This window comes from Dendrobium catenatum, unplaced genomic scaffold (assembly GCF_001605985.2).
Source record: "Dendrobium catenatum unplaced genomic scaffold, ASM160598v2 fragScaff_scaffold_412, whole genome shotgun sequence".
NCBI classification, from domain to species: domain Eukaryota; kingdom Viridiplantae; phylum Streptophyta; class Magnoliopsida; order Asparagales; family Orchidaceae; genus Dendrobium; species Dendrobium catenatum.
Window position 1 is genome coordinate 1,056,154 of NW_021318874.1, and position 15,773 is coordinate 1,071,926.

A 15,773-nucleotide genomic window follows, 5' to 3' on the forward strand; every position below is an offset into this window, starting at 1 on the left:
TGTTGTGTTCAAGTGGTCTTCAGCTGAACAAAAGATCCCATGAACTAGTAGTGTGCCAAATAATTAGATTGCAAGAGGTGATTAAAATTTGCAAATTATTTGGATCTGCTTTGGGATTTAAGCTATGCTTTATTGAATTATTATCATATGGTGATCTTATTTATGGTTGCATTATTCTAAATGTAGATGTCATACCCTTGAAACACCTTTCAAGATGGTTCATTATTGATGCATAGGATTTTTTCCCTCCTAATCTGTATGTGTTTTTATCCTTTGTTAGAACTTTATTGTGTTAGATTTTATTTGGAACAGTTTTCTTATTACTTTTCAAAGCAATTTTTGTAGTACAATATTTTTTGTAAGATTAAAAATTATGACTCAAACAAAATATCTTTCTGTTTTTTTTTTTTTTAAATATCTTTCTCTCTTTTTTTTTTTTGTGAGATTTCCCCTTACTCGGGTCATTATATGTGTTTTAAGATTAAATTTGCAAAAAAAAAAAAATCTCTTCATATTTGTGGATGAATTAAATCAAGGTAATTTGAAGAAGCCAATAACAACATGAGGCTTTTATCCCATTATGTGAGATTGGTTATATGAATTATTTTTCTTGATTGTATCGTAATAAAAAAAAATCATTTCTAATACTTTTTAATCAAATCTTCTCAGGCTTAAATCAAGATAATTATAGATGAAATAAAAACAAATATATGTAATGTAAGTCTTTTTCCTACAAAACATGAATTATGTTAAAACAAAATGGGAGATTTAAGTTGTAAGTTAAAGAAATTTTAATATATTAAATAAATAATTAAACAATATTAACCTATTTGTAAAGGTCAAATTCTAAGCAAAGCATTTGAGTACATAATTTGAAAGTTTAAATGAGATTGTTAAACTTAGTTAAACTATTTAAGGCACATCAAGAGGGGGGTGGGGGTGAATTAGTATTTAAATTTTTTTTTTTCAAAATTACTTCTTTGAAAAACAACTTTACTTCAAAGATTGATCTAATAATGTAGAAGCTAATGGTATAAAAATTCAAATGTAATTTTTCTTTTGTTTTTATTTTATAAAAAACTCAAATATGATAATTTTTTAGGTTATTTTCTTTTGTAATTTTTTTTCCTCACAAAAAGTTTAATCTAAAATAATCAAAATGCTTTCAACTTAGATTTGCAAGAATATAATGTGCAAGAAATTAAAAGTGAGAAATAAAATGCAAGAATAAAAAAGGTATGACTATATCATAAATTTTATAGTGGTTCGATCGAAAACTTAACTTACGTTCACTCTCAAGAGTCCTCCTATACGAGTATTGCTCTAAATTTTTAGTAGCTCTTCTTTTGCCATCACAAGGTGGAGAAACCTTTACAAAATCACTTACATCCTTCCATAGTGCGGTTGAGAACCAGAATCCTTTTTACCCTCCTGGTGAGGCAAAGAACATACACCCTTTATAATTCATAGACTCAAGAAAGATAAAATTACATAATTATACAGACATCAATCCTAGACTACCCAATCTTGAGTCTTGATCCTTTGACAATATTTGGTTTATGTTATGACTCAAATATTAGTACACACAAAAAATGACATGCAATAATAACAAGTAGGAGAAACTAAATAAACTCTAATAATGTTTACATTCATCAAAACATATGCTCGGGCTTTCGGATCGTAACAATCTCTCCTTTTTTTATGATGGCAGACATTGTTGATTGTATTTCAATTTAATTTTATTTTTCTCCTAAGGTCTCCCTCTTACTAAGTGATATTTAAAAAAAAAAAAAGATGTTAATTTTTTTTTCTTTTTTGTTTAAATTTAAATTCGGCTAGAGAACACAAATAAAACCGAAATAAGAAACACACTACATTAATAAAAACAAGCTAGTACAACCAAGAACCTATCTACTCCCCTCGTTTACATCACAAAAAGGGAGAGCTAAAAACTACAAAAAAACCAAAAAACCTCAAAGAGCAAAAAACAAACTACAAAGCATATGTACAACACATCACACACGTAGGGGTGTCAAGTTTCGACCCGACCCGAAACCCGACCCGGAAAAATCCGGGTTGGGTCAACCTGTTTATGAAATGGGTCGGGTCAGGGTTCAGATTTTTGACCCGTTTGAAAAAACGGGTCGTGTTCGGGTTGGCCCGGAAACAACCCGACGGGTTGACCCGAATTGACACCCCTACACACACGACTACAAAGTAGGAAGGTTCTTGATAATGTGGTGGCGGTTGAAAGTATTAATGAATGGTGGAAAATTGATCGCTGAACCACTCATGATCTACCTCGTGTTGCCGTTGGAGCTCCTCGTGCTGCTTCCCAAGCCATTCCCAATGTTGAGTAAACTCCTGTAAGTGTGTACCCATTTGCAACTCCATGCGGTCAAGTCTCTCTATAACCGCTTCACAAGCCTGGGGCTGGTAGGCAGGTGCTGATGCTTCCCATGCTTCCTCTTGCTCGGGATCCAGTACATAACGCCCATGACGGCATCTACCACTATGAAGTACATGAACAAAGCTGTTGGAGTAGAAGAGTGGGAGGTGATCGGATGTTGCAGGGTATTGTAGGCCATATTTGGATTCCATGACATAGACTATGAGGTGTCCTAGTGTTAGGTTCTTATTGCATTTCATCCTGGGGTCTATAATACTTATTAAGTTTTTAATAAAGCAAATAATCAAGTATGCATCATTGAATTTAGTCTCGAACACAATGAAATATGTAATAATGGATAGAAGGGGTGTGACGTTGACCTTATTGCTTGTTTTAGGAATGATGGAGTTTCTAATAATATGTTGAATTATACGTACATCTTTAACGAGGGTGCAGACTAAAGGAGCGTGATTGTTTAGTGGAGTATCTCTAAGTGTTATGTTGGCTTGTGTCCGGTCATAGTTAGAGCTAAAGGCTATGGAGTGACATTTTAGGCCAGTAATAGAGAGGCATAGGATTTAAATTGTGGTGCCCTCACCATTGATTCTTATTAGGCTAGTGAATATCATGTGATTATTATACGATGGACAAGGATATGTAAGATTAGTTCAAGGACTTGAATTTATCATCAAATATGATATCACATGTTGTACAATATGATTAGTTCAATTGAATAGGATTTTTATCCCGCACTATCATTGTGATTAAATATCGTCCTGAGAGTTAATTGGGTCGTACTATACGGAGATGGACATCGTACAATACGATCTCAAAACTCAATTAATCCTGATTTGTTTGCTTAATTATAGGATTAGATTAGGTAAGATTTAATTACATCATACAATTCGATTGTAATAATATAACATGAATAGTTTATTTTTCAAAATTCAAAATATTACCTATTGTCTAATTGACGGTGGGATTTCATGATTACAACTGATCGTACTTTACGATTAGGATCGTACAGTACAATTAGTTTAAAATTAAATTTCTTTAATTAATTGATTTATTTAATTTCTATTTTACTCAAATCGTGCATTATTATATAAATATTATTTAGTATTTAAAAAAATAAAAAAAATTCGTGCATTATTATTCAGACCGTATAGTAAGATTGACTCAGAATAATTAACACCTAACTTTACTCCCTTGTGTGTGCACGGTTACTAAGATAAAGATACACATTTTATAATTCATATACTTAAGAAAGATAAAATTACAAGACTCTTACAAAGATCAGTTCTAGACTACCTAATTTTGAGTCTTGACACAAAAACGATATGCAATAATAACAAGTAGGAGAAACAAAGTAAACTCCAATAATATTTGCATTTATCAATATATGTTCGGGCTCCCAATTTGTAACATAATCTTCATATTAAATGCTCAATTTTAGATTAATTAACTTAAATAAAATTAAATTCGAGCAAAATTCTTCTTCCAATCGAATTTTATTTGACTAAACCTACCCACAAACAAAATACCTGTCACAAACATTTCAAAAGGCGTAAATCAGAAAAAAAAAAAAGTTGATTTAACATCATAGTTATTTAAAAGAAAGCACAAATAGGTGATTAATATATCCTTACCTAATGCGCAAATAGGACGGTAGTTTTCAGAGTTTTTTAGTTCTAATTTGCACGATAAAGTGCCACTGTGTACGATTAGCTTTATCATTATGCCTTTTTTACGGTCCTGTGAATATTTCATTAAATTATCATGTCACGTCATTAGCTGAGCTTTTACTTAATGTCACGTCAGATTTTTAAATCATTTGAGTTTAATAACTATTAGCAAAGAGTTAGCTGTTAGCTCATCTCTTTTTTGCTATCTCTGGATTTCATTAGCTTCTTCCCATCTCTTTTTATGAATCGTTAGTTTGGTAAAACGTTATTGGCTTTGAGATTTCGAATCGATGGCTTCCCTGAAATTCTTACGTTATTAAATTATTGGAACGAAGATGGATTTCCAGATGGGTGTCTCTCTTGTTGTTGATGGTCTTAGGGCATCTTCAACCGAAAAATTTATTTCACTCTAAAATACAATAAAGCTTCAAAATGGCGTACTTCATCTCCAATTAAATTTCATTTATCTTCTCCGTCCTGCCCTTACTGTGAAGCTAACCATCTCTCTCTTTCGATCGCTTTTCTCCTCTTTCTTATTCTTCTTTGGCAAATTCGCAAGCGAGATTTTTTTGGCGTAGGTGAACAGTCCGATGCTAATATTAGTGTCACATTTAGGGGTGTCAAATCTAGTCGGCGATTCAAGTTTGAATGCAACGAATGGCTGACCCGGACCCGACCCGCCCGTGTTACTAAGTTGACCCAATCCGACCCGCAAACCCGGATGGAAACAGGTGAGGCCAAGCTGGTTGGGTTGACGGCTGAGGCGACACAGTGCGGCGGCAGGCAAGGGTCACGAGGCCAGGCTGGGCTGAGGCGGTGCCGATGCGGCATGTGGGTGCCGGTTTGACGTCGAGTCGTCGACTTGACCAGACCAGTCATGCGGACTGTGAACTGCAATCGTGCCATATGCAGGGATGGATGGCCTGAATGCCTGACGCAGACAAATTGACGCAATGATGCGGGCGGCTAGCCAGTGACCAGGCAGCAAGCGACGTCCAATATGGCAATTCCTCTATTCCCTCCCACACGGAGAGTTGGAGTGTCGAACGACTCGAAAACGGGCGGACGTATTTGAATATTTGATCGAATTCGGGTCAATTTTTGGTTACTAGGTTGACCCAAACCCGACCCATTTTTAAATGGATTGAAAATTGAAATCCAAACCCGACCCATTTGTTAAACGGGTCGACCCTTAACCCGAATTTTCCGTATCATGTTCGGGTCGGGTTATCGGGTTGTTACAATAATTGACACCCTTAGTCGCACTGTTCACCTACCGAGTTTTGACATGAGATTTGAAGTTTGAATGTAGCGAATGGCTGATTTCATACGGTGATATGCAGTTTAGTTGGAGATGATATTTGAATCTTCAAATCTTACTCTTCATATTATTCTAGCCTAGACATATCATATTAGCCTGGTTGATGTTATAAAAAAAAATATATTCTTCTCTGATATTTATGTTGCTAATATCTCCCTTGATTGGAAATTACTATTATATTATCTTATGAAGATTGTGAACTTCGTGAATAAAATCAAAATTATTAAGGGTGCCTAACTACAGTAGATTTGCTGAGAACAAGTTGGATGAAAATGGTTCTCATTCAAATAAATTGGGTGGATTTTAATTATAATATTTTTAGTAAATTTGTTTTTAATTAAAATTCATTATAACATGACAAAATGGGGTAAATAAAATAGTATTTCACTTTTTAAAAAAAAAAAATAGTATTTCACTTAAACATATATATGAGTGCGTAATACATTAAATATGTTTATTATATTTTTTTATGATTAAAATCTCTGTATTTTTTATTTTTTAACAATTATATGACAAATATTATACAAATATAATACATGAATTTACTAACTGAATTTTTTAGTTTCATCTGAAATTCAATCAAATTTTAAATTTAAGCGGAAAGCCATGAAATCAGCCAAAAAAAATGTAACTGAATTTTTTAGTTTTATCTGATAAACTAAGGTTTATTTGGGATGATTTTCTTACTGTTTCTTAAAATAAATTTTTAGTGCAAAAAATTTAATTTTTACTAGAAAACTGTTTTAAGAAGCAGTACGAAAGCCGTCCCAAATAAAGCTTAATTGATTTCTAATTAATCGCTTCTTCAACCTAATCAACATATAAACATTAAGAACAAATGCAAATTGGGTAGAATAAGGCAAAGACAACAACATAATTAGAGAGTGAATAGCAGAATAATTATTAGATATAATACTTCTCGATCTAATATTCTATTTTGAGTTGAATCAAATCGCATCGTCCCATAAATAGAGTTGATGAGCATTTTGGATTAATACAATAAACTTTATAAATTTTATTTAATTATTATAATATCTATAATATGTATTGAAATAAACATTGTGTTGCATGTTTGTATCTCTGGTCAAGCTCTTTTTTTTTTAGGGTAAAAACTCACAAAGGAGTTTACGCATTAATAAAAAGGGAAAATTATAAACCTTTAAAGAATCATCAGCTCTCTAAAAGTACAGCATTTGAAATAAAATCTACGAACCGATGATTCTACCTATTACAAGTTTGAGCAAAAAGAGTAAAAAAAATACCAAAAACAAGCACACGACAAAGAAAGATAGCACCCTGTAGCCGGAAGATCCACAGACCATACAGGGAGCTAACCAAGCTAGCAACCACAAACCTGCAAAAAAAATAATCAAAGGAACATACAAGAGAAAAAACAGACAAACAACCAAACAACCAACAAAATAACAACACAATAGCCCACCAAAAGAGATAGCACCAGAAACCAGAAACAAGCAACCCCAAGACCACCCCCATACATCAACAACCACAAGAAAACACACCACCCAAATAGATCGAGAAAGGACAACCCAAGCCCCAAAGGGCAGCAACAACCCAACCCTAGCATAAACAAAGGACCAGCAACAACAAACAGAGAAACAAAAAACCAACCATAGCCCAGCCACCAAATGAAGCTAGATGAGGACCAACAACAACAAACGAAGAATCCAAAAGCACAACCAAATTACTTCTTCCTAGAATTTCTACAACGCCTCTTGCCAACACTGTGGGAAAAGGCTTTAGGAATAATACAACCAACATTCAAACCATACATCTCATCAATAGGATCCTCAAACTCATCTCTGTCACCGCCACAAGGAGAGGAAACAGATCCCTTTAACCAATATGAACAATCAACATCAGTACCCTTTGCATTTAACTCCAGTTGAGCAAACAAGGCATCTTTTGAAATAAGAGAAATAGAGACATCGAGATAAGGCACTTTAGCAACATCAATGTTAATAGGTGTTACAACCAGTTCAGCTAAAGCGGAATCACTAGGAAGAGACACCAAGCTACAAGAAGAATCAAACACATTAACCTTGTTAACATCACACACACCGACATTAGCTTCATCAAGACTCACAAGACTACTCTTAGAAGCTAACACCACAGGAATAAGAGAGACAGCAGGCTCAAGATCTAACCCATTAATTAAAGACAAACTATTATCAATATCTTTAATAATACCCTCACAACACTCCTGATCATCACTAGACAAATTAATGATATAAGAGGCAATAAGATTCATAGGCAAGCCCAGATCCTTGCCACCACTATCATCAATGCACTATAAATCAAGCAGACCCAACGGAACTGGCACATCAAGCCCAGTTCCAAAATTATCCACAAGACCTTGCACATTTAAATCGCTAACATTTCCAATTTCAACAACATCAATTTTCTCACACACTATCCATTTCCCGATCATTAACACCCACAATAGGAATCAGGGAAGAACCAGCATTTGGCTGGACAAAGACATCAGCCTTCCTCAATTGAGAATGTAATTTAGCACATTCAAAGTTTCTATGACCCACCTCTTTGCAGTGAAAGCAAAAACTAGGAAAACCTTCCAAAACGATCTTTTGAACATAATGAAATTTTTCATAATCAAGCCAAACATAATCAGGGTGTGACCTAGAAATGTCAACTTCCACAAGAATACAATCAACATAAGGTCTAGAACCCACAACAGTGACATTATACGTGTGAATCAGCCGACCAAATATAGAACCCAAACCAAATAGAATGCGAGAGAAAAGAGATGAGAGCGAAGTTCAGGAAAAGAAATCCAGACAAGGATGATAGGAGACTCTTCCAATAAATCAAGAAAAGAGGTCCATTTTATCAACTTCATAAAATACCAAAAAATAAAATAAGATATATGTGCATAAACCATACAATTATCAAGGTCATTAACAAGCTTGATCAAGACGTTGCTCTGATCCAAAATAGAGTATCAGAGAACTCACCCGATAGTTTTGGATTGAAAAAAAAAATCTAATCGCATCAAGAACAGGCTGCCGAATTGGAAACTTCCCAACCAACACATAATCAAAGGGCATAGCAAGATGAAGAAGCACTTCTTCCTCAGAAATTCATAATGCCGGCAAACCCCTAACGGTAATCACTTCCAGATTAGGAAAATCCACCAAAGCATCAGATCCAACTAATACCTCTTTAAAAGGATTTAGAACAACTCTTATAAGAGAGGAAGCCATGAATCAGATAGTTTAAAGATAGACGACATAAAAACCAAAAAAAAAATGCAGAAACAATAAAGAGAAGAATAAAAAACATACACTAACAAAACGGAAGAAGAACAGAGCAAAACCACAGGAAAATGCACAAAAAAATCAAGAGAAAAACGACTAGGGTGAAGCCCTAGCCCAGGGAAGGCGGGGCATGCCAGAGCACATGAGGAAAAAAACGTCTGAAGCACTATGTATATTCAAGCTCTTATAACCTTATTTATTACTTTGATTAGGGGTTGCCCAATAAATTAACAAGGCTCAATCAAAACTTTTGTAATTAAGCTACTAGTAGCCTCTTGATTAGTTCAAGAATAATATGATTAAGACTTTCTCAAAAAACTCAAAACCATTCCTTTTCTCATAAACAAAAGAGAAAGCAAAGAGATGACAGATCATGGATTCATTATACTCTTCAATAAACTTTCACATCTCAACGCCTCTTTATTTCTTTAAGCCAAATTGCCTATATAGCACAAATAAATCTCTCTCTCTCTCTCTCTCTCTCTCTCAGGGTGACTGTTCAAAAATTCCTAGCAAAATATTAAAAAATTATTTGAGCTCAAATTCAAAGCTGTTAGCCAATTTAGGATTTATTTGGCTGCTTATATAAATATTTTAATAATGATTCAATTATATATATGAAAATAGAATTATTATATAAAAATACAATCTTTGTGGGGAATATCAATATTGATTTCTAAATATAAATCTAACAAATTTAAGTATTTTTAAATTTCAGCAATTTATGTAGCTAGTTTCAAGCTAAACAAAATTTGAGTAATGACTAATGACATAGATAAGTGCACATATTTTTTAAGGTTAATTTTAATTTTTATTCTTATGTAGGCCAAATTAACTTTAATCATTCAAAATGAATTCTATATGACCTAAGCAACATCAAAATATTTTCATGCTTTATAACCAATTAAGGTTAGTGATGGAGAGTTAACACTCCCATTCCCCACATGCACCTAATTTTGGCACCAACAGCTGCACCCATTTATTAACCAGAATCGCTCGAATGCGTGAGGAATTAGTTGAAAATTAAATTTAAAAATCGTAATAGACCGACCACCGTTCATCCTGCAAAATGAGAAAAAAATTCCTCGCTGCACAGCCACCAACCTATGTCCATTCTCAAGCTCATCACTTTAAGCCAAAGTGCTATTCATTTTATTTAAAAATTATATACACATAGGTCTCCATCATTATCTTCATGTTTCCACTATCCCACTGAGATTTCTCATTTCCATCCGGCTTTTTAAAAGGATCTTGAAGGAATCACCACTTCCTTTAAAGTAGCTGGCAGCCCCACCTCACACCTCCGTCCTCCCTTCCTGAGCTCCGCCAGTCCTGCTTTCTCGAAGAAGAAGCTACAGCTACCCCATTATCATGGATGACGGATCTGCTTCTCAAAAAGAGTTTTTTAATGACTCATCATCTTCTCTAATGGCTTCTTCTCCTCGGTTCCAGTTTTCTGGTGCCTCTACCTGTGCTTCATTTGCTTGCATTTGAAGAAATTTCTTACAGATTTTTTTGGTTCTTCCTTCCCGATATCTTTGTTCAAGCAATTAGCTTGCCGGCTCCTAATTTTTAAAATATTGCTCTAACTCCAAGCTCTTATTTTGCTCCTCAGTGATCATCATCCATTTCTGTTTCAAAGTTTTTCTTCCGTGTGCTTTATGTTTTCTTCACATTAGCTCATGTAGAAAGTTCTCACCTTGCAGCCCCTTGCTACTCTACCTTGAAATCCTTTTTCCTCCACCTTCAATTGTGAAAAAGAAAAAAAAAGTACTTTCTCTTCAAGTTGTGTCATTTATTGATATATTCTCTTGCTGCTTTCCTCTCCCTCTCATTACTTTTCCCAATGGCTGAATCATACTTTCCTCTTCGTTGGGAAAGCACTGGCGACCAGTGGTGGTACGCTTCCCCTATTGATTGGGCGGCAGCCAACGGCCATTATGAACTTGTCCGAGAGCTCCTTCATCTTGACACCAATCTTCTCATTAAGCTAACCTCCCTTCGCCGGATCCGGCGGCTTGAGACAGTATGGGATGACGATGCCCAGTTCATTGATGCTGCTAAATGCCGGTCTTTTGTAGCCCGGAATCTCCTCCATGAATGTGAAACAAAGAACAATAAGAACAGTCTGATAAGAGCAGGCTATGGAGGTTGGCTTCTATATACTGCTGCTTCTGCTGGGGACATTGGTTTTGTTCATGAGCTGCTTGAGAGAGACCCACTTCTTGTGTTTGGAGAGGGGGAGTATGGTGTCACAGACATACTCTATGCAGCTGCAAGGGGAAAGAGCACTGAGGTGTTCAGGCTTATCTTTACGAATGCCGTGTCTCCGAGGGGTTTGGTTGATGGTGCAGGAGAGGCTGATGGCGGCGGGTCGAGGAGAGGGAGTGGGAATGTTTCAGTTTTCAGGTGGGAGATTGTGAACAGGGCTGTTCTTGCTGCGGCGAGGGGTGGAAACTTGGAGATGTTGAAGGAACTTATTGGGGAGTGCTCTGATGTCTTGGCTTATAGGGATAGTCAAGGATCTACCATTTTACATGCTGCATCAGGAAGAGGGCAGGTCGAGGTGAGTATCGTTTAAGTTTATGGATGATATGCTTGCTACTAATATGAGAAAGCCATCTTCTTCTTTTTTTCTATTAAGGTAGAATTAGCTACACTAATGCATGCCTTGTTAAATTTATTCCTAATTTTTAGCCTTCTTGATTTCAACTAAGGGTCTAATTTGAGTTGCTGCAGATTTCTGTGAAAATTGTTATTAAATTAGTGTGGGAGAAGACAGATTTTTTTAAGGTTAATCTAAGTATTATATGTTTTTTATCTTTTAAGAAAATCAAACAACAACTTTCTTATAGCTATCACTTTTTAATAAATTTGATTATAAAAGGTTGTTTCTCACTGTAAGAATTAGTAAGAAAGTTGCAGTCAAATAGGCCTCTTAGTTGTCTGAAAAAGTAAACTACGCGAAAGCTACCCTAGACAGGATAGATTATTATATGCAGAGTCCGGACACAGAGAACTGTTCGGTTTTGTAACTGTAAACAGTTAAAGCGTAGTTACAAAATTGAACAATTATCTGTGTCCAAACTCTGCACGCAATAATCTCTCAATCCATAAAAAAAGTAACCATCATTATTTTTTTTGCCTCAATTTTAATCTGCTTTTTTGGTATGTTTGAAGAGTTAAAGAATGGTTTGTTGACCTGTTAGTTGATTTCACAAAATGTTAGCCAAGACTTATTCTATTCTTTTGTTTCATTTCGACATTGAAGTTAATCAACTCTTTATTTTGGTTTGTGTCATAAAAATGGAGAGTCCGTATGAACTGTTGCAATATACTTTTGCTTGATCTGATGTCACAAGGTTTGACATTTTGCTGCTTATTCTTTTGTTTGTATCATACATGAAAGGTTCAAACTTGTACTGTTTTCTTAATAATATGAAGCTAAATTCAATTAATGGAGGGGTGCTTTAGATTGTATGGTCCCACCACCATCATAATTTCCATGCTTTTCAATACATGAAAGCAAAATATGCTTCAAAAGGGGCCTCTTGAATTTTGTTGAAGCATATTTAATAATATTGATAGCTTTGTCCATGCAAAGATACTTCTTTTTATGAGCCAATTAAGGCAAGCTCATAAACCCGTCGCGTATGCAAGTTTCAAATTCAAGATCTCTTTATTGATAGCAAAGATGCTTAGATTTAGGAACATGTATAAGGGGAAGAGTTTTCGTTGCGGAAACGGGAGGTGGAAAACTAACTTCTAAAAAAAATGTTTGGTTGGCTACTTATTTTCAGTTCAGTGGGAGTTTGTTAGAAGAAAAGCGACACTTCACTTGCATGTAATAATTGAAGCAAATTTCACTAAAGGGGAGCCAGATAACTAAGGTTTTATTTGGGGTAACTTAAGTTTTTCTCTTTTTATTTTTTAAATCTTTTTTTTTTTCAGTCATAGATTCAAAACTATTTTTTCAAAATCGAAATTTTTAAAATGCATAATTTTGATAAAATAGTGCAAAAGCTGTCATTCAAATATACGTTATTTTTTTACGAACTTTTTTTTCTTACCATAAATAATTAAAAAGTTGTTCCAAATAAAACCTAAATTCTATTGACCCCTACAGAATGACCAACTCCGCATTTGCAACAAATAGAATAGCCAGTTCTAGCTTACCTTCGCTTTGTGAGCTCAAACAAGTCCTTATATGGCTAGAAATATTTTACGGGCTATCCCTCACAACTGTTTCAGATGATCTTATTAGAAAGTAAATCAAGTAATTTGAGCTAGGCTGGATACAAAACATATAAAGAAAAAAACAAGATCGTAAAAAAGAATGCTTTCAGTTCTTTCAACAATTTTCACTGACTACATTTTGGTTTTCACTTGATGGAAATTAATCTGATATTTTTGTTATTTTTAGATCATGATCATTAGACCTAGCTCTATTATCAACTTTTTTCTCCTATTTTTGGAGTCCTGTGAAAATAATCTATAGGTACTTTTTTCCAATCAAATAAAGCTAATGAATTTATAATGAATAACCATAATTCATAATCTGAAATAAGTGACATTCATTCTTTTTTCCCTGCTTGGTTGAAAGTAAGGTTATTTGTTGCAAGCTTCTTTTTGGAGCTCCCCTGATATAGTGCAATATCTTTATAGTCATCAATGGAGTATCTTGGTTTATATTAATCCATGTGTTATTTCTGGTATTAAGTGTCCTGTCTTGATAATAATGTTAGATTTCTAATGGAAATCAAGCCAAATACAAGAAATGCTTAGGGATATGTCACAAGCATACACTTCTTTATGAATATTGATGTCACCATACTCCTACTCACATACATCTTACATGTGCAATTTATCCTTTGATGCACTCACACATGCATGATGGATAAGTTTAGGAGATGATAAAATAGCATAAAAGTTTTTTCAGTTGATATAAACATGGACTTTAAATTACTTAAATGGGAAAAGTAACATCCTTAGCACATAGCATTGGGGAAAGTAACATCCTTAGCACATAGCACTATACATAAATGAAGCAAGGTGTTTGCTTAGCTAGATTGTTATGTGCATCATTTGCAGATGTCTTCCCATTTTCTCTTTGATCACAAGAAGTTTTAGACATTATTTAGAGATTTTGATGATGTTAGCTGTATTAAAGATGAAGATAACATAGTTTTTGTTAAAGATGAATGACATCAAGGAAAAATGAAAATATTATTTGAAATTAATTATAAAATAATAACCTTAATGAAAATAATATTTTGCAGATGAACATAATAAACAATATAAAAATATGTATTATAAATTAATTCAAAAACATGAGGTGGCTCTGAAAAGATTTGTAAATATTAAGCTTTTGGCTAACATATAAGATACATATTCAGATTTTGATAGTCAAGAGGAATATTGCAGTGATCTGATTAACAAATCTTTTCAACAGAATTTTGATGATTGGAGAAGTATTTTATCACTAATACTTAAGAATAAATATGTTCAAATTTGTGTAAATTATAGAGGTACAAACTTATGAGTGATATAAATTTATAATGAAGTTATAAGAGAGTAGAAATATGTGCTTAAAATTACATCAAATTCGAAGTACTAATTTAATTTAATGCTAGAAAGATTGGCTATAATACTTATTTTAATATTAAGGCAATTAAAAGAGAAATATAGAGAATAAAGAAGGAATCTTTATATTAGTTTTATTGACCTTGAGAAGGCACGATTGAGTACCATGAGAATTAATTTTACGCACATTAAGTTATAAAAGTATTTGTGAAATCTAAGTTGATATTATCAAAGATATGTTTGATAGCTGTATTACAGTATTATTAGTAGTTGTGAAGTGTTCAAAGAATTTTCAATTACAGTAGGTTACATCTATAATCAACATTGATTTCAATTTTTTTTTTGGTATTGATTGAGAGGATGTTTATATTGGATGTGAGGCATCTTGCTGCATATCTTTTGTTGATGATATAAATCTAATTTGTGAGACAACCAATAAAAAGGAAAAAATAAGAATAATTATTGAGATGTTCAAAAAATAAAGGCATAGTATTAGTAGATAAAAATTTGAGCATATGATATGTAATTTCATTGGGTATGATGTTAATAATTATTATTCAATATTATTAGAAGATAAAATGATACCTACATGTGATACATTTAAGTATCTTGTATTTATTATATAGAAGAATGAAGACATACACGAAGATATAACTTCTAAAGTTTAGTTCAGATTGTTCAAATGAAGAAATGCTTTGGAAGTTTTATAATTATTGAGATTGTTCAAATAAATCATGGAATCTTGATCGGGCTCATCATCATTCCCCCAACATCTGCTTTAAATGCTAGATGGTGAAATTTTCAATTTTCAATATTAAATTTTCAACAATATTGACCCATGCTGCTACTATACACCATATATCCTGTATCTGTTTGACGACTAGCCTTAATCGAAAGTTCTCTCTCGTTACCAAGAGGGGTAATTAACTATAGGGGCTTGCATCTATAGAAAACTAGAACTCAGTTCATAAAGTTCTCGCAAAATGAGGGTGAAATCTTTGGTTAGTGTCTTATTTCAAACCCAATATCACTAAGGGAAAACCCGTTATTACCGGGTCCGTCGGAATTATGGGTTTCTGGCGCACTTTCCGGCGGAATTCTCTGCGCCGATTTGGCTCGCGTCGATAAATGTCTTCCGACGCATAGAATGCGCCGAAAACCGTTCCGGCACAGTTTCCGATGCATTACCGGCGAAAAAAATGATGGGAGCCGGCTACTTTTCGACCGATAATTCCGGCGACATTTGCGCCGGTAATTTGCGTCGTATGAGTCGCCGGTAATTTAAAATGCTGTTGGTACGCCGTAAATAACCTGCGGGTATGTTTACGGTGCAAAATATGCGTCGAAAACCGCCGGCGGATACGACGCCGGAACATGCGCCGGTAATTTCCGGCGTACGAAAAGACGTCGGTATGATCGATACGATTCATTGTATCGTCGTTTCCGACGAATTACCGGCGCAAAATCCGCCGGAAACCTGTAGCATTGACAAAAAAAAA

The 15,773-nt window shown here is 34.2% G+C and overlaps 1 protein-coding gene across 1 annotated transcript in view; it reads left to right on the forward strand.

The window, feature by feature from the left end:
• The first annotated feature begins 9,887 nt into the window (after window positions 1–9,887).
• The window catches only part of LOC110114778 (kinase D-interacting substrate of 220 kDa), a 10,543-nt gene continuing 4,657 nt past the window's right edge, over window positions 9,888–15,773 (forward strand). The window contains exon 1 of the mRNA XM_020847769.2: window positions 9,888–11,257. Within this exon, the coding sequence (XP_020703428.2) occupies window positions 10,538–11,257 (720 nt within the window). The 5' untranslated portion in view covers window positions 9,888–10,537. The remainder of the gene's footprint in view (window positions 11,258–15,773) is intronic.